The following is a 16,563-nucleotide window of genomic DNA, read 5'->3' as shown; positions in this document are numbered from 1 at the left end:
TCCGCTGCAAAGCTCCGCAACTGATGCTCAGTCACGAAGTGGGGGTTCCCAAATTTTTCTTTCCTCCTCCGATCCCCCCTCCAGACGGCCCCCCGCCAAAGAAAGACAAAGACCCTGTGAATCCTCTTCTCACTCTCAAACTTTTTTCTCTTCTTTTTTCCTCATCACCAAACTCAATTCCTACCATCATCCCCCAAGTCATCCGACTTACACACAAGACACAATGGCCTCCAGCACATACGCCCTCTCCGAGGAGCACAAGCAGGTTCGTAAACAGACTATATTCCCATGATGAAGACCTCACTTACTGACTCACCGCCTCTAGCTCCTCGAGAAGTCCCTCGTGGACTCTGACCCCGAGGTCGCTGAGATCATGGTACGCCTCCGTTGGAATTGAATGAATAGTCTCGATACATGGCCGGAACAGCAGCATTGACCCCTCCTACAGAAGCACGAGATCCAGCGTCAGCGCGAGTCCATCATCCTCATCGCCTCCGAGAACGTCACCTCCCGCGCCGTTTTCGATGCCCTCGGCTCCCCCATGTCCAACAAGTACTCTGAGGGTCTCCCCGGCGCTCGTTACTATGGCGGCAACCAGCACATCGACGAGATCGAGCTTCTCTGCCAGAAGCGTGCCCTTGAGGCCTTCCACCTCGACCCCGCGAAGTGGGGTGTCAACGTTCAGTGCTTGAGCGGCAGCCCTGCCAACCTCCAGGTCTACCAGGCCATCATGCCTCCTCATGGCAGACTCATGGGTCTCGACCTCCCCCACGGTGGCCATCTGAGCCACGGTTACCAGACCCCCCAGCGCAAGTAAGCATTTCCAAGCTTTCCCCGGATCTACGTTACCCCACAGAGAGCTAACATGGGCCTCCCTAGGATCTCTGCTGTCTCCACCTACTTCGAGACCATGCCCTACCGTGTCAACCTTGACACTGGCATCATTGACTACGACCAGCTCGAGAAGAACGCTCAGCTCTTCCGCCCCAAGATCCTCGTCGCCGGTACTTCGGCCTACTGCCGCCTCATCGACTACGAGCGCATGCGCAAGATTGCCGACTCGGTTGGTGCCTACCTCGTTGTCGACATTGCCCACATCTCTGGTCTCGTTGCCTCCGGCGTCATCCCCACTCCTTTCGAGTATGCCGATGTCGTCACCACCACCACTCACAAGTCCCTCCGTGGTCCCCGTGGTGCCATGATCTTCTTCCGCAAGGGCGTCCGCTCCGTTGATGCCAAGACCGGCAAGGAAACCCTCTACGACCTCGAGGACAAGATCAACTTCTCCGTCTTCCCCGGGCACCAGGGCGGCCCTCACAACCACACCATCACCGCTCTTGCCGTTGCCCTCAAGCAGGCCGCCTCCCCCGAGTTCAAGGCTTACCAGGAGAAGGTTGTTGCCAACGCCAAGACCCTCGAGAGAGTCTTCAAGGAGCAGGGCCACAAGCTCGTCTCTGACGGTACCGACTCCCACATGGTCCTCCTCGACCTCCGCCCCTTCGCTCTTGACGGTGCCCGTGTCGAGGCTCTCCTCGAGCAGATCAACATCACTTGCAACAAGAACGCCGTCCCCGGCGACAAGAGCGCTCTTACCCCTGGTGGTCTCCGTATTGGTACTCCCGCTATGACCTCTCGTGGCTTCGGCGAGGCCGACTTCGAGCGCGTCGCCAAGTATATCGACGAGAGCATCAAGCTCTGCAAGGAGGTCCAGGCTGCTCTCCCCAAGGAGGCCAACAAGCTCAAGGACTTCAAGGCCAAGGTTGCCTCTGGCGAGGTTCCCCGCATCAACGAGCTCAAGAAGGAGATCGCTGAGTGGTCCTCCACCTTCCCCCTCCCCGTTGAGGGCTGGAGAGTCGACGCTGGCCTTTAAACGGGTCAGTGTTTTGTTTCAAAAATTATGTGGAAGGGGAATGATATCCGGCGTATAATTTGCCACCTGTTCAACAAAAGGTAGAGGGCAGGGTTTTTTTTGCTATTTTATGGGTCATGGTTTTTGTTTTGTGTCATAGCATCTAAAAAGTAATGGTGCTTGGGATCACGGAGATATACCTCAACGAATCGGGAAATCTGGGTTGCATGGAAAAAGAGATCAAATGGGAAAGGAAAAAGAATTAAGAGAGAAAGAAGTCACTTTCTTTTCATGATCACTTGCAAGAGCATATTCTTGGCGGTGTTTCTGCAACGTTGTATGGGGGAGGTGATCTCTTTTTGTTACTGGTCATCAACTTGCCAGGTATTGGGTAACAAGGGGGGTAGGGAAGGAGTATGGGGTGATGATTTTATGTGTCTGAACATGGTGAGTTGGTACGGTATGTGTATGTATGTCGTGCTGGATCAAGGAGAGGCTGTTTTGGCTGGTTGCTTTTCAACCGCTTCAACGCGGTTGGTTATACCCGGAGGTGTGAGGAGGGTTACATGCGGATGTGGTCGTTGGGTAGCAGTTGAGAAACGAAATTGAAATACGTCCAAGTAGACATTTGTTATGTGACGGTTCCTTGGATAATGTAAGGCTGTGTCGACATGATCAATTTGCAGGGGGAAGCTGGGAGAAGTTGTTTGCAGGTTAAAGAGCCATCCTACTTGTTGACTTGCTAAGTCGCAAGCCAGGAAGGGAAAAGTGAAAGCATGAGGACAGTCCCATGGACAATGTCAAGGATGTCAAAAAAGGAGCATTGTTAACAGGACAGAACCCTCCTCCCTTCATCTTCCAACGCAAGATATTCATCACTCTTTCTTTCACTTGTCACTATCTCAGGCAGACAGCAGCCGATTGAAAATTCCGTAGATATTTCTTCTACACTAATGTTTCTTGATGTGTGAGATAGGTCCCATACCCAAACCACCTATATACCCAAGTAGCCAACCAATATCATGAACCAATACCTACAGTAAACAGCCCGTACATCTATCTATCTGCAATGACTTAACAGACACCCAGTTACATCACACCCCATCCCCCTCCAACGTACAACACAGCATCAACAGAACCCAACAACGCCCCAAAACATTAGCAGCAGTGTATAAAGCGTGTATATGTACGTCTCTCTTTCGCTTCGCTAAATAAAAGCCTTGTGCTATACTATGCCACGCAACATGCTATGACTTTACTCCCCCTTATCTTTTCCCCCAATTTCACCTCTATCCCCGCCTTAATACATCAACCCCTTCCTTCCCTCTCTTCCAAAAAAAAAAAAAAAAAAAAAAAAGGAGAAAACACTACTATAAGAATAACAACAAATGTCGGTCCCGGTCTGAAAAAAAAAAGAAAATTACCAAAAAAAAAAAGAAAGAGAAGTAAGATACGTTGAAAAAAAAAAAAAAAAAAAAAACAAAGAAAGATGAAAATGAAGTTTATGACCATAGTCAATCAACCGCCCAAAAAAAACCCAACCCCTTTTCCATCTCATCAGTTATACATCCCCTTACCCTTCCCCTCCCAAACATTATCATACAAACCCCCCTCACCCTCACCCTCACCCTCACCTAACATCCATACTATCCGGACTCATCATCCCCATCCCACCACCACTCGCCCCCGCCTGTTGCGTCCCACCACCATCCTCCTTCTCAGTCCCGCTCTCCCCGCCCCCAGCCGCCACCGTCGGCAGCGTTATGCTCCCAACACCACCACCACCACCACCACCACCAACCACAACCTTCCTACTCTTATTCGGACTCCCCCCTCCCAACCCACCAACCAAACTCCCCGCATTCTGCCCCGCAGTAACCATCCCCAACCCGCTACTCTCCATCTTCTTCTTCTTCTTCGCCAGCGCAATCTGCTCCTTCGGCGGCCGCTTCTGCGGACTAACAATCTTGCCCGTCGCCCCCAACCTCGGCCTCGGCCTCCGCTGCTTCACAGGCAAGTCCTCGTCCTCCACAAGCGGCGCGTCCCCGTTAGCATGCAGCTTCGCCAAGAAGAAGTTCTTGACCAGCCCGATCTGCTCCTGGATCGAGTCCCTAGTAACCGGCTCCGATGGCGGCAGCGGCTCAAACATGTCCACCGTCCCCACCCCCGCCCCCGCCGTCTGGATCTGCAGCTGAAACTGGTTCCTCACCCGGGATTGGAGCAGGTGCAGCGGGACAGACAGCATGTCCAGCCCGAGCTCTTTGTCCAAACCGAGAGACTTGAACCCGAAAAAGTCCTCCCCGAGGTCCTCGGCAAAGTCCCCTCCCACAAACTGCTCCGAGCCGTCGTTGAAGGCTCCCGAGCCGTCGGCTCCCGCGTCGTTGAGGGCCGGCCGGAGGAGGTCGGCGAGGTGGGCTTTCATCCTTTCGTGGAGGGTTGACAATTTGCTGCCTAGCTTGCCGACGTCGTCGCGGGCGTAGGCTTCAAGCTGCTCAATGTCGTAGCCGTTTTCGTCGAGGGTGTGGAGGATGACTTCTTCGGGGGTGTACCGGCGTTGAAACTTTGCGCCCCTTTCCGCAAAGGCACCCGTGGCGGGCTTGAGTTCCGCTTCGCGATAGACGTTGAAGGTTCGGACGAGCTTTTGGAAGTAGTCTCCTGCAATGTCGGTGATGGTGTCGAGGGCAGAAGGTTGGAGCTCCTCGAAGCCGGCGTGGTAGAAGATCTTGGCTACGGAGCGCTGCATGGCTGCGCGGCAGACTTCTCCCGCCATGACCGGGCCCTCGCCGGCGAGGAAATGGGGCTCGATATCCTGCTCGATGAAGGGTTCGGGATTGTACTTTTGGAATTGGTTTTGGTACATCTATTACTGTTAGCAAGCTATCAAAACCCAACAAGAAAAAAAAAAGAAAAAAGAAAGAAAAAAGAAAAAAAACATACCTGTGTCTGGATCTGCATCTGCTTGATGACGCTGATCTTGGAACACAGCTTCCTCGTCTCCTGCATCTGCCGAATGTTTGTATCAAACTTGTTCGTCAGCTTGCTCACGGGCGAGATGAAGTGCCCCTGAGGAACCAGCTGCAGCATGTCCTCAAACTGGTTGATAACCTGCCCTTCACCATCCTCCACCCACTGGAGCTTCGGATCAATGTCCGGGATGATCGTCTGAGGCTCATAGTACGCAGGTATGTTCTTCACCACATCATCTTCCATCCCCTCCGCCAACGTCTCCGACGCCTGGATCCCATCCTTCGACCCAGCCGCCGAAGCATCAGCCTGATTCGACCCCGGCAAAAGCCCATGCGCCTCCGCCTCCCTCTGCGACTTTAGAAACCGCCTCATCCCAGCCTTGGTCCTCAACAACGCCGGCTCGTCCACATTCAAATGCCCATCCGCAAACAACCGATATCGCTCCTTCGCTATCAACGCCCGGTCCTTCTTCGTGACCTGCTTCCACATCTTGTAATCATCATCTTCAAACGCCTGCTCCGCCGCCTCGCCCAGCGCTTGATTCAGATGAATCCCGTTCAGCGATGGCCCGTCAATATCCATCGCATCAGCATTACTGACACCGGAATGATGCCCGTTCAAGCCGCTGGGCGTGATGGATCCAGCCACCGGCGGCGTCCCAAAGCCGTTGCTGCCGTCAATCTCGGACCCCTCCCTATGCCTCGCCAAAAGTCCATTCAACTGCAGCACCGGCTTCGTCTCCAGGTTTGGGGTATCTTCTTTTTGGTCCGACTGCGCCTTCCGGGACTTGCTCGCCCCCTTTGTTGCCTTGCGACCCCGCGAGGACATGATCGGCTCGTCGTCGCTGTCCTCGTCATCTCCCCCGTTTTGCTTCCTTCTTTCCTCGGCTTCCACCTCCGCCCTTGGCCTGATGACAACATCCGGAATCAGGGGTATTAGCTTCTCGGCCTCCTTGCGCATCGAGTTGGCAAGGCGCCGGAAAGGGTGGGCCATGTCCTGGTTGTACCGGAGGCAGTTGTCCCAGATCAGGTTCAGGTCCGTGACGAACTCGGTCTTGGACTTGTATTGAAGCTGCTTGAGCTTCTTCGTCATGGTCCCCATGTCCATCGGTTGTCTGATTATGTTGTAGTAATCTGGCGCATCCCTCTTGTTGACGCGGTTCAGAAACGGCGTCGAAAACTCGGTGTGCGCCTTGAGCTCGCTGAGCACCTTGTCCAGTGCCTCGTAGAGCTCCTCCTGTCCTACGTTCTCCTCACTCGCCCATTTGCTCCGGTTCTTGCGGACTTCGTTCATGAGCGAGCGCAGCTCGGCATCCGAGGCCCGAACCTGGTCTCTTTTGAGGTCTATCCTGGCAATGAGGTGCTTCAACGTCAGGCTCGAGGCGCCCAGGTTGGCATTGCTGAGCGAGCCGTGGCCGCCCTGGCTCCCCGGCTGACTTGTGCTGTTGTGACCCGTCTTGTCCATCTCGGCCTGCAGTTGTTTTTCTGATTCTTCCAGCTGCTGGTGCTCGAGCATGGCGGTCCGGTCGTTTTCTAGGGTGTAGAATAGCGTGTGAAAGCTGCGCTTGGCAGCCTCCTCTGTCGCGGTGCGCGCATCCTCCAACTCCTTGCGCGCATCCTCTGACGACTTGACTTTTTGTTGCGATCCATCCTCTCTGCTCTGTTTCCCAGGGGATGGCACCGAATGCACTGGGGAGCTTCCCGATTTTGATGGGGATAGCAAAGTCTTGGCAGCAGCGGCGCTAGAGTGTTTAGAAGCAATGCGATTGGCGCCGTCTTGGGATTCCTCGTCATCGTCGTCGTCGTCGTCACCGTCGTCGTCGCCGTAGTCGTCCTCGTCGATGACGCGCTTGGCCCGCTTGCGGGGTGGTTCTTGAATCGGCGCGTGGTCGGTCGCGGCGGGGATCAAAGGCGCGGGTGGGGTCGGGGGACGCGTGAAAGACGCGAGAGCAGCCTGGTCGTAGCCCCCGTCGTCACCAAACAGCATCTCCAGACGGCGGTTAGCGACTTGAAACTTTTGGGCGAAGAGGGTGCGGCGATGCTCGTCGTCGAGGTCGGACGCCTCAGGCATCAGTGAGGGCGGGTGGTGGCCGCCGCTGGGGGTATTGGTCCGCGGCAGGCCGTCGTCGGCAGCACCACCGTGATAACCGTGGCCTCGGTCGCCGTTGACCTGGCTTGCCGATGGCGGCGGCCAGGCATTCTGGCCATTTGCGATGGACATTGTCCGGTCCGGGGATACTGGGGGGAGTGCGGTGGCTCGGTCGCCATGCGCCGGATATGCGCTCGTGTTCTGCCGACACCAGGGCAATTCAGGACGTCTTGGTCACATGGGAAGGAGCATGGGCATCCAGAGAGATGGTCTGCACAGTCTCGGCCCGGTCGGCGATGAGGTGGTTGCGTATTGATGGATTCAGTCGTGGGTGATTTCGGGGCGAGTTGGACGTGAGGTCAAGTTTAGGACAAGGCTTCTGCCGTTTTTGGGAACAAGGGGGGCGCCGCGATTTTGCTGGCTGCAAGCTGCAGTGCTTTTGCCAAAAGGGACTTGGAAGGAGGAGAGGTGATGTTGTCGCGCACTCGACTTTTGAGGTCTTGATGACTCAAAACTACAGAATATGGCTCAATCCACCTGCCAGAGCCTGCTACAGCCGTTTCGCATTGTGCAATCCCCAATTTCTTGCTTCAGTCAAGCTCCTACACTCCAGGGCCATGTACCCGCTCGCGAGTTTCTGCTGCCCACCCTGGCTGGGGAAAGGTGAAAGTCACGTGAACCGCTGCTCGGTGCGTCCAACTCCTTGCAGAAACCAGGCCTAGGAGAGCAGTCTGTCAAGTGTGGCAAGGGACAGGTTACTCTGAGATGTCATTTGTGTTCATCCAGAAGTGATTTCTGTTTTTGTGTATTCCTGGTTTATCCAAGTCCATTGCCAGTCCAGTGCCAATCCAGCGCTCGACCTGCAGTGAGGCTCTGTCCCTCTGGAATTACAGCACTCTCCCAAGCGGGCAGGGATTCCAGTTCCCAGCGGCAGGCCTACCACCCCCACCTTTTCCTCCCCCAGAGTTCGGCCCCGTTTTGTCCCGCTACGGCGCCACGTTCAGCCCCTCTCCCCCTAGCCCACTGAAGCTCCAGGCGGGTGCTGCAGGAAGCCGAAACCTGGAACCCAGCAAGCTCACCCATGGGCAGCAGCCAGCCTCAGAAGGTAACAACAGCAGGCAGCTCAAATCTGACATGACCTAGACCAACGACAGACTCACAGCAAGAAAAAAAAAAACAATGACGGCGACGGAAATCACTCCTACTACAGAAAACAGTCAGCCTTCATCTTGCTGATTCGTCTCGCGCGCGCCCAACGTCATATCTGTCACAGACAGACCGACAACCCTAGCAAAACAACCCCACGTTCAACCCCCCCCAGAAATAGCCAAGCAAACCACACACAACAACAACAACAACAGCAACAACAACAATGAGAATACGGCTCCCCTTCGCAGGTAACCATTCCCCATTTCATCATTCCCCTTCTCCCCACCTAACCTTATATATACACCATCCACTAACATCCCGCCCCTCCCCCCTCCCCCCATCAACCAGGCGTCTTCACCCTCCTCCTCCTCCTCTCAGCCTACGCCGGCCTCTCCACCCTCCAACTCTCCCCCTCCCTCCCCCTCAACGACAAAGCCCTCCACTTCCTCACCTTCTTCCTGTTAACCCTCGCCTTCTACTGGGTAATCGACACCACCCGCCGCCGCACCCTTAACCTAACCCTCGCCATCTGCACCGTCGGCGGCGGCATCGGTTCGGAAATTTTGCAAGGCCTTCTCCCCAACGGTCGGGAGTTTGATCCATATGATGTCGTCGCCAATTTAGTCGGTTCGTTGGCGGCGGTGGGGTTGTGTTCGTGGTATCATAAGCGGATGCTGGAAAGAAAACGGCAGAGGAGATATGGTGGCGAGGGTGGTGCTGGGGAGGAGCTGGAGAGGTTGCATGATGGAGAGGAGGAGGATTTGGAGTTGGGGGAGGGGTTGGGGTTGGGCAGGAGTTTTGATGGGCAGCAGGAGCAGGGTGTGACGACTGCTGCTGCTGCTGCTGCGACGGAAGAAAGGGGAAAGAGTTTGGAGGAGGTGGTGGATGATTGGGATGAGAATGAGGTGGACAACTGGGATGATGAGGAGGAGGAAGAGGAGGAGAGTGAGGAGGATATCGGGGGGGCTGCTTCGGCTGCTGGGAGGGTGGGGGTTGTGAACGGGAAGAAGAGAGCAGATTAGGAACCTGGGTGACGACTTGCTGGTTGATGTTCAGGTCTTTGCCAGAAAAAAACAAGATATCACAGAAGCTGCATGGATATTGGAAAACAACAACGGTGATTATTGTTTGGGGAAAATGGGGTGGCGTAATTTATTTACCGGTTCATGGTGGTTGTGTTTGTGGGTTTATCGCTCGTTATGCTAGATATGAGGGTGGGTTTTGGATGGAAATTGTATGATCTACCTTCGGAATAAGCGAGGGGGGACGTCTGATGTTGCTCTCAAGTCAACAGCTGGTGAAGTATGGGTTCAAATTAGCATCTCGTATCAAGCATGCTTTGCAGGTTACCAGAACTAAAAATGAGCAACGTTCTGGCTATGAGGATACATCCCTTCTCTACATCGACTACTGCATACTTCTCAAAATCTCTTTCTCGATCTATCCAACCATCAAAGCCCCCTCAAAACCCAAAACCCTCCTTGTGAAACCAAACCACCCTCCCCCTCCTCACCCAAACACCCACATACTCCCTCAACTCCCTCGCCATCTCCTCCGGCCCGCACACCACAACCGCCACCTTCTCCTCCTGCCCATGCCTGAACATCTCATCCACCACCCTCCTCAAATCCGGCCTCTGCCGATTATGCAAACTGGTAAACCTCCCCCCCGTCCCACCACCACCGCTCCCGCCGCTATTACTCCCGCTCCTCCGTCTAAACATCCTGCTCATCTCCGTCCCCTCCGCTCCACTCCCCTCCCCCCCATCCTGCTGTTGCTGATCCCAAACCCCACCCCTCGTCCTCCCCTCCGTCACCCCCGTGACATATATCTGCACATTCTCATCATCCATTAACCCCTCCCTCAGCAGCGCCCACGTCGCATCCCCCGCAGTCCTCACGCTCCAAACCATCTTCACCTTCGCATTCGGGTTCTCCGCCACGACAGATTTGTACACCGGCACAGTGAACGTAGCCCCTACACCGCCCGCCACGAGCAGCACCCTGTCAAACTGGCCGAGATTCGGAAAGTGCGTCACCGATCCGTACGGCCCCTCGATGTTAAGCGGGATCTTCCCCTCGTTTCTCGCGTCGGGAATCGACAAACTGTTGGCGGATCGAGAAGGAGATTGCTGCTGCTGCTGCTGCTGCTGCTTAGCCAAAACAGCATAATGCCCCAGCGCAGCCGTCATCGGACCCCCATTGTGCCTCGCAATCATCGTCACCTCGCTCTCCTGCTCCCCCACGCTCGCGACAGTAAAAGGGTTGAACAGAAACTCAAACAGCAGGTGCGATATGCTCGTCGGGTCTTGGAAAGTCGCTCTTGCTGCTGCGGGGATGGAGAGGTAGATGTGGCTCCCCGGGCTGCCCCTGAACCGATTGATCTTGACGTGAGGGATGGCAGCGCTGAGTTTGACGAGGTTCGTGCCCGGGATGGACTCAAACTTTGCGTGGCCAGTCACCGTGTCCATTTTTCTCGAGATCAGATCGACAAAAAAGACGAGCAGGGCCTGGATCATGTATGACCTTGCCGGGGCGGCGTGGAAGAGGATGAGGAAGGGGATGGAGATGGCGAGGAGGAGGTGGGTGATGAAGAAGAGGCGGTAGGAGAAGCGGCGGACGGGGCGGAGGGCGGTGGTGAGCATGAGGTTGAGGGAAAAAAAGGCGACGACGCCGGCGAGGACGAGGGGGACGCCGAGGCGGTAGAGGCGGTTGTTTTGGATGTAGAAGTTCAGGTAGAGGGCCGCGTGGATGAACAAGAGGGTGGTGGTTACCCGGGCCGAGACGCGGTGCCAGCGGTTGACTTGTTCGTGGGAGGATTTGAGGAGGTAGGAGAAGGGGTTGAGGGACTTGAGGGAGAGGAGGTATTGGAGGGGGTACTGGGAGACGGCGACGATGCCGAAGCGTTTGGTTAGGTGGAGGTAGTCTGTCGTGACTGTTAGCATCTCACTTTACATGGATGTAGAGACACAACTCGCCCTCTCCCGTATCCTTGACTGAGAGCACCGCCAGCCAAAGAAACCACACGACCCCAACAATCCATTCTATTAACCGTCAGCTTTCACCATTGTACCTACACCTCCCTGAAAACAAAAAAAAACAAAAAAAACTCACGATCCCTCTGCCCATAAACATGCCCCGCCGCAACCACATCCTCCCCCAACCACCACCGCAACCGCCTCTTCCTCGCGCTCCAAGACCTCACCCCCTCCTCCCTCCTCTTCTTCATCACCGGCGAGCTCGGCACAGCAGCATACTCCCCATTGGCACTCCCATCCACCCTCTCCCTCACAACCCACTTCGTCAGCCTATACAGCAAGATCAACACCACCGGCAGCAAATCCGAAAGCTGAGCCGCAAGGCCGTAGTTGTCCAACGCCCGACGCCGTGCCTGCTTTTCGGCTTCGGTCAGGCCTTCGATGAAGCGGTAGGTGAACAGTCCCATTCTGTCCAAGTTTTTCTCAGTGGTTGTTTGCCATTCCCCGAGGCTTCCGTCAAGGCAGATCCGGTGGTGTATGTATGTATGTAAACAGCGAGCGAGGCTGGACCTCGGAAAGTTGAAACAGCAACACGAGTAATGACCGAAGGAAGATTCAGCTTCAGCCAGCTGCTCTCCTCAACAAAAACATGGAACCGCGGCCAGACCAACACAAAAAGCTATTACCATTCCTGGACACTCCACGCAAGCCACGTTTTGACACCAGGCCCGCCGAGTGAGCGGGGTGGGGCGTTCGTCGGGATATTTTGGAGATCGCGGGAAAATGTGGGGGCAGCTGAGCAGAGCTGTCAAATTGTATCAACAGGGGTCATACCACGTTGGGGGTTAGGGTTGTGTGCTTCACTCCCCCCCGTCAGTTATTCTGCGGAAGGTGACCGGCGGTGGTTTGGGCCCTTTTGCGGGTGCCATTCCACATGTTCCAGCAGTCTCGTTACCCAAAACAACTTGACCTCCTGGCTAGTTGGTGCGAGAAGGGTATTGAGGTGGCTGCTGGTGAGAGTTGCTTGGCTGGAGTAATGTATAAAACTGTGGTTCCCTCGGGGGTGGTTGATGTTCCGCTCAGCATGTCGACTACCTGCCGCCCGGCCCTTCTGCAAATCCATCTTCTCGCCTGTCTCGTGAAGCATTTCTTCAGGTGTTGTGATCTGCCCAACCGCTCAAAGAGTACGACGCCAACACACCTACTGCGGGCACCATCAAGACAATGCAGGGCCTCAACTCACATGAAGCTGTTGAAGCGCTGCTGATACGGCTTGCAGCCGTGCGAGGTTGTCCTTTTATTTCTGCGGCGTGTGGTCTTCCAGTAACTCAAGTGCAGTTGCGCAACTAAGAAATCTTCAGCCTCGTTAGGAAGGCAGTCGAGAGCGCCCATATGGAGTGTAGTCAGCAACCGAGATTCATCGCCCAGGCGAAGCCGGAGATGAACCTGTCATGACTGTAAGGTGTGTCTACATTGCACCGTCTATAATCTAATCACGCCAAGGTCCATCTCCCACAAACAAAAACATGTATGTTTACAACCTCCTCCAAATTTCAACCCGCGCTTTTCCCAACCCTCAGCTCCACGCTGCACCACCCAATCATACAAACATCTCAAATCTAACCCTCCAGCGTCAATTTACTCTCCTCCCACCTCTCCCACCTCCGCCACCTCTCCTCGCCCTGCACTACCATCCCCTTGACCACCTCCCTCCTCACATCCAAATCCTCCACCTGCCCCGTGATCTCCAACCACTTCCTCAACAACCCCCTCAGCTCCTCCTCCCCCTTCCCCAGCACATCAACCCCCCTCTCCTCCAACGCCACCCTCACCTCTTCCACCACCAACTCCCCCTCCCCCCCGCCTTGCACAATCATCGCATCATCCGCCACAATCCACGCCAGCCTTCTCTCCAGTTTCCCCTTCCTCATCACGCCCGGATAAATCCACTCCGGCACAAACCTCGGCCTCCCCACTCTCAGCACCTCCCCAACAACCACATCCACCTCCCCCTCCCCCTTCCCGTACAGCTCCCTCGCCCGTTTCCTCACAACTCTATCCCTCTCCCTAATCGCCTCAACCTCCCTCGGCATCCGACACGTTAACGGTGTGACCTTCAAATTCGGCGCCCCCAGTATAACCACAGGCGTGAACTCGGCGCAGACAAGCAATATCAACGAAAGGGGTATCAGCCTCCCCAAATCATGCCTTAACCGGGACTTCAGTATCAGCGCCGCGCGCGTGTCGGGGTAGGGTTTCAACTGCTTGAGCGGCTCAGGCAAAGAGTCGAGGGGCGTGTAGCAGAGGCGGCGGTTCACGAGGATGGATTTGAGGCCGGTTTTGTAAAACGTCAGGATGGCCTTGCCTTTGGCGAGGAGGTTCCGTGGGAGGGAGAGGGAGGGGTTGTTTTCGGGGATGGAAAAAGGGGGGGGACGGGTGGTGGGGGGTGGGTTGAGGGTTTTGTTATATTGGATGTCTAGCGGGGTGAGGTTGAGCGGGAGGGGGGGTTGGGAGGAGGAGGAGGAGGAGGAGGAGGAGGAGGAGGAGTTAAATCGGTGTTGGAAGTGAAGACGTGAGTGAGCTATGAGAGTTGAGTTGGACAAGGCGGCATGATGAGATTTTGTGAGGCCGAGTGGGCGGTAGTGAGCAGCAGCGCGGTGGGCGCTAAGGAGGATGGGGGTTCTCATCGAGTGAATTGGTGTCAATTTGGATTGCTGACTCAGGTACGAGAGTGCAAGTCAAAAAAAAGAATGGTTATGGTGAAAAATTAGGGAACATGTTGTGAGAGTGAATGAGTTAGACGTTGCAATTTCACACCGTTTTGGTGGTGTAAGTCAAGCCAGTGATTTTTGAGAACGCTGTGGTTACGTCAGGATTCAGGCCTTTGCGTTTTTTTGGTGGTCTGTGCTCCGTTGCTGGCGCGTTCTTCTAGGAAAAGAGACAGGGGTTAATCACCAGGAACCAGGGGTCAATATTCACCCAGAGTCTTTCTTGCCCATTTGAAGATACGATGTTGTTCAGTGAGAACCTCGATTGCTAATATAGAACCGTAATCCTGTTCTAAAAAGACGACCCAGCCTTGACGGCATCACGTAGTTGCCCTGCAAGAGGATATCTATGCACCTCCCTGATCAGCAATAGGATGCGGGGCGAAATATCCATCATCTCTAGCTTAACATCTGTGGAGTTGTTTTCTCTCCTCCCAACCACACCGCCTCCTCTTCTTCACCAACATCAATCACTTCTTCGTTTCAAAAACATACTTCACCCATGATCCTGAGCCACCATGGCCCCCACCGCTGTCTTCACCCAAAACGCCCCCGCGCCCATCCCGCAGCTCAGCCAAGCCATCAAGCACAACGGCATGGTGTTCTGCTCCGGCTCTCTCGCCACCGATCCCAAGACTGGAAAGTTCATCGAGGGTTCTTTCCAAGATCGCGTGGTAAGAATCCATCCATCGCTTTTTCTCGGATACCTTGCATATTTTTGACACACAAACCAGAGACAATGCCTCGACAACCTCAAGGAGGTCCTCCTAGCGGCGGGAAGCAGCCTAGACCATGTCGCAAAGGTCAATGTCTTCTTGACCGACATGAAGAACTTCAAGGACATGAACGAGGTTTATGATCAGTTTTTTACCAAAGAGCCCAAGCCGGTAGGTCTTGCAACCTTTGCTGGCCGACTGAGTGTTTGCTAATGGCGGTGCATCGTATAGGCGCGGACTTGTGTAGCTGTTTACCAGCTGCCTTTGGGGACTGATGTTGAGGTGGAGTGCATTGCTGTTGAGATGCCAAAGGCTAAGCTCTGAGAGATGTGTACTGAATCACACGTATTTTCAACGATGCGCAACTTTGTCCAACCCAGATCTTTCCCCTACCAACGCTACCGACACCGTGCCCTTCCCCCTTCTCTCAAAAGTACCCCTACGAGCACTGATGATAGTACTGATTGATATTCTTACACGTAAACCCAGCCGCGCACCTGGTGCAACCAGAATAATTCTGCCCACCGCACTGCTGCCACTGCGCAGCCTCACACCCGCTGTCCACCGGCTCTGGCTGGGTCGGGGCCGGCACCTCCACCACTGGTTCGGGTTGGGTCGTCACCGGACCTGATCCTCCACTGCCGCCGGCGCAGGTGAAGAGGGGTGGGCCAGGGATGGTGTACTTTGAGGACGTGGTCATGGAGTAGATGTTGACCAAAATACCCGGGTCGTTGGACTTGTAGATGCCGGGGATGGAGTACGTCTTGGGCGAGACGGCGCCAGTCCCGCCGACGATGTTGATTTGGGCGCATTCCATCTACAAACCTGCGTTAGCACGATGTAAGAGGGGGGAAGGGGGAAGGGAGAAGGAGGAAGGGGACGTACATAAAGCTGAGCACCACCAGACGAACCAGCGCCGTGGAGAGCAATCATCTCGGCGCGGAGGAGGTATTGGCCCGGGGCGATGCAAGAGGGGATATCACTAGTATAGATATCAGCCACGAAAGTTCATACCACAGAGAGAAAAAAAAAGGGGGAGGAAACAAACATATAATGCAACCCAGCATTATTGATAACCTTGCTGGTCCCCCAATTCCCCCCGTTATAGCCATCCTCCTGAATCTTGAACCACCCCCCTCCAATCCCCGTGTCGGTCAGCGCATTGCTAACCTTTTTCAAATACGCCAACGTCGGCCCCTTGTGGGAAGCATCCATGACATTATTCGGCCCCGAAGTCAGCGTGTGCCTCCACACCGCTTTGACCGTCGTGCCTGCCTGGACGGTGATGACCTCATTCGACTTCATCGTCGGGTTTGGCCCTCCATTGCAGGCCAAGTCATTCGAGTTAACGTTGGTGATCGGGCCATCATAGGTGGGAGTCCGGATAGCGTGCGAGACAGGATACACCTTGCCCCCGGCATCGAGCTGGACAAAGATGGTATGAGCCGTCGCCGTGGAGGCAGCGGCAAGAAGAGACAAGAACTTCATCCTGGGGGCAGAGAAATACCTGGTGATGGTCAAGACTGAGCTGAGGAGATCAACATGGCAATGGCGTCAAGACAAAGAGTCTCTTTATAGCTTGTTTGCAGTCAAGCTCATCTTGGGTGTCAATGACACCTCTTGTATACAACTTGTCCAATCGCTGTGCTCTCGCCCATGTGCCGGGGTGTTTTGATGAATCTATTTACATGGCCAAGCCCTGGTTCCAGGTCGTTTTGCGTGTGCAGAGTTCCCGCGAAGTCATGTTGCGGCGTATCGAGGGCGGAAGGGGGAGGTCCGGATTAGGGGTGTTCAATTTATTTAGATGGGTTTTGCTCCCCAACCATGCCGAGCGGCTCGACAGCCCGAAGCAGCGCCGGTTCGTGGTTTGCGAAGATGCCTAAGAAGCAGGAGGGTTCGTCGGGTCTGTTGAAGAGTGGTGTTCTGGTCTATCCTTGGTGGTATGGCTCGCCTAAGAATTAAAGACACGTCATTCACCACAACAGGTGCTTTTCAAGCTTGAAGAAGAACATGTGAGATGCATTGATACTTACGGGCAGGCATCAGACT

At 54.9% G+C, this 16,563-nt stretch overlaps 7 protein-coding genes across 7 annotated transcripts; 3 read left to right on the top strand and 4 right to left on the bottom strand.

Annotated features, from left to right (window-relative positions):
- The first annotated feature begins 17 nt into the window (after positions 1 to 17).
- On the top strand, positions 18 to 2,563 carry SHM2 (Serine hydroxymethyltransferase, cytosolic). The gene is made up of 4 exons (XM_062880108.1): positions 18 to 265; positions 326 to 376; positions 449 to 813; positions 880 to 2,563. The coding sequence occupies exons 1-4, from the start codon at positions 224 to 226 to the stop codon at positions 1,868 to 1,870; spliced, it is 1,449 nt and encodes a 482-aa protein (XP_062731430.1). The 5' UTR covers positions 18 to 223; the 3' UTR covers positions 1,871 to 2,563.
- Positions 2,564 to 3,479: 916 nt separating this feature from the next.
- On the bottom strand, positions 3,480 to 7,476 carry SPT7 (Transcriptional activator spt7; the record flags this gene model as incomplete). Its single annotated transcript, XM_062880107.1, has 2 exons — positions 4,787 to 7,476; positions 3,480 to 4,709 (listed from the first exon to the last, which is right to left on the bottom strand). The coding sequence occupies exons 1-2, from the start codon at positions 7,034 to 7,036 to the stop codon at positions 3,480 to 3,482; spliced, it is 3,480 nt and encodes a 1,159-aa protein (XP_062731429.1). The 5' UTR covers positions 7,037 to 7,476.
- An 800-nt stretch (positions 7,477 to 8,276) lies between these two features.
- QC761_508970 (uncharacterized protein) lies at positions 8,277 to 9,075 on the top strand (the record flags this gene model as incomplete). Its single annotated transcript, XM_062880106.1, has 2 exons — positions 8,277 to 8,301; positions 8,402 to 9,075. 2 exons carry the CDS (start codon positions 8,277 to 8,279, stop codon positions 9,073 to 9,075), a joined length of 699 nt encoding a protein of 232 aa, XP_062731428.1.
- A 440-nt stretch (positions 9,076 to 9,515) lies between these two features.
- QC761_508960 (uncharacterized protein) lies at positions 9,516 to 11,497 on the bottom strand (the record flags this gene model as incomplete). Its single annotated transcript, XM_062880105.1, has 3 exons — positions 9,516 to 10,978; positions 11,031 to 11,096; positions 11,167 to 11,497. The coding sequence occupies 3 exons, from the start codon at positions 11,495 to 11,497 to the stop codon at positions 9,516 to 9,518; spliced, it is 1,860 nt and encodes a 619-aa protein (XP_062731427.1).
- Positions 11,498 to 12,649: 1,152 nt separating this feature from the next.
- On the bottom strand, positions 12,650 to 13,717 carry QC761_508955 (uncharacterized protein; the record flags this gene model as incomplete). The annotated part of the gene is made up of 1 exon (XM_062880104.1): positions 12,650 to 13,717. The coding sequence occupies one exon, from the start codon at positions 13,715 to 13,717 to the stop codon at positions 12,650 to 12,652; it is 1,068 nt and encodes a 355-aa protein (XP_062731426.1).
- A 286-nt stretch (positions 13,718 to 14,003) lies between these two features.
- Positions 14,004 to 14,901, top strand: QC761_508950 (uncharacterized protein). The gene is made up of 3 exons (XM_062880103.1): positions 14,004 to 14,472; positions 14,533 to 14,685; positions 14,746 to 14,901. Exons 1-3 carry the CDS (start codon positions 14,317 to 14,319, stop codon positions 14,836 to 14,838), a joined length of 402 nt encoding a protein of 133 aa, XP_062731425.1. The 5' UTR covers positions 14,004 to 14,316; the 3' UTR covers positions 14,839 to 14,901.
- Positions 14,902 to 14,953: 52 nt separating this feature from the next.
- On the bottom strand, positions 14,954 to 16,002 carry QC761_508940 (uncharacterized protein; the record flags this gene model as incomplete). Its single annotated transcript, XM_062880102.1, has 3 exons — positions 14,954 to 15,331; positions 15,400 to 15,496; positions 15,563 to 16,002. 3 exons carry the CDS (start codon positions 16,000 to 16,002, stop codon positions 14,954 to 14,956), a joined length of 915 nt encoding a protein of 304 aa, XP_062731424.1.
- Between the last annotated feature and the right edge of the window lie 561 nt (positions 16,003 to 16,563).

Source organism: Podospora bellae-mahoneyi, chromosome 5 (genome assembly GCF_035222275.1).
Source record: "Podospora bellae-mahoneyi strain CBS 112042 chromosome 5, whole genome shotgun sequence".
Lineage (NCBI taxonomy): Eukaryota > Fungi > Ascomycota > Sordariomycetes > Sordariales > Podosporaceae > Podospora > Podospora bellae-mahoneyi.
The sequence above is the reverse complement of the archived record's forward strand: the minus strand, read 5'-3'. Positions and strand labels throughout refer to the sequence as shown.

Excerpts from the sequence above, each read along its gene's own strand:
- QC761_508950 (XM_062880103.1), top strand. The coding sequence starts at position 14,317 with ATGGCCCCCACCGCTGTCTTCACCCAAAACGCCCCCGCGCCCATCCCG. Across the intron at positions 14,473-14,532 it reads GTTCTTTCCAAGATCGCGTG|AGACAATGCCTCGACAACCT; the intron begins GTAAGAATCCAT and ends CACACAAACCAG. Across the intron at positions 14,686-14,745 it reads TTACCAAAGAGCCCAAGCCG|GCGCGGACTTGTGTAGCTGT; the intron begins GTAGGTCTTGCA and ends TGCATCGTATAG.
- SHM2 (XM_062880108.1), top strand. The coding sequence starts at position 224 with ATGGCCTCCAGCACATACGCCCTCTCCGAGGAGCACAAGCAG. Across the intron at positions 266-325 it reads TCTCCGAGGAGCACAAGCAG|CTCCTCGAGAAGTCCCTCGT; the intron begins GTTCGTAAACAG and ends CACCGCCTCTAG. Across the intron at positions 814-879 it reads TACCAGACCCCCCAGCGCAA|GATCTCTGCTGTCTCCACCT; the intron begins GTAAGCATTTCC and ends GGGCCTCCCTAG.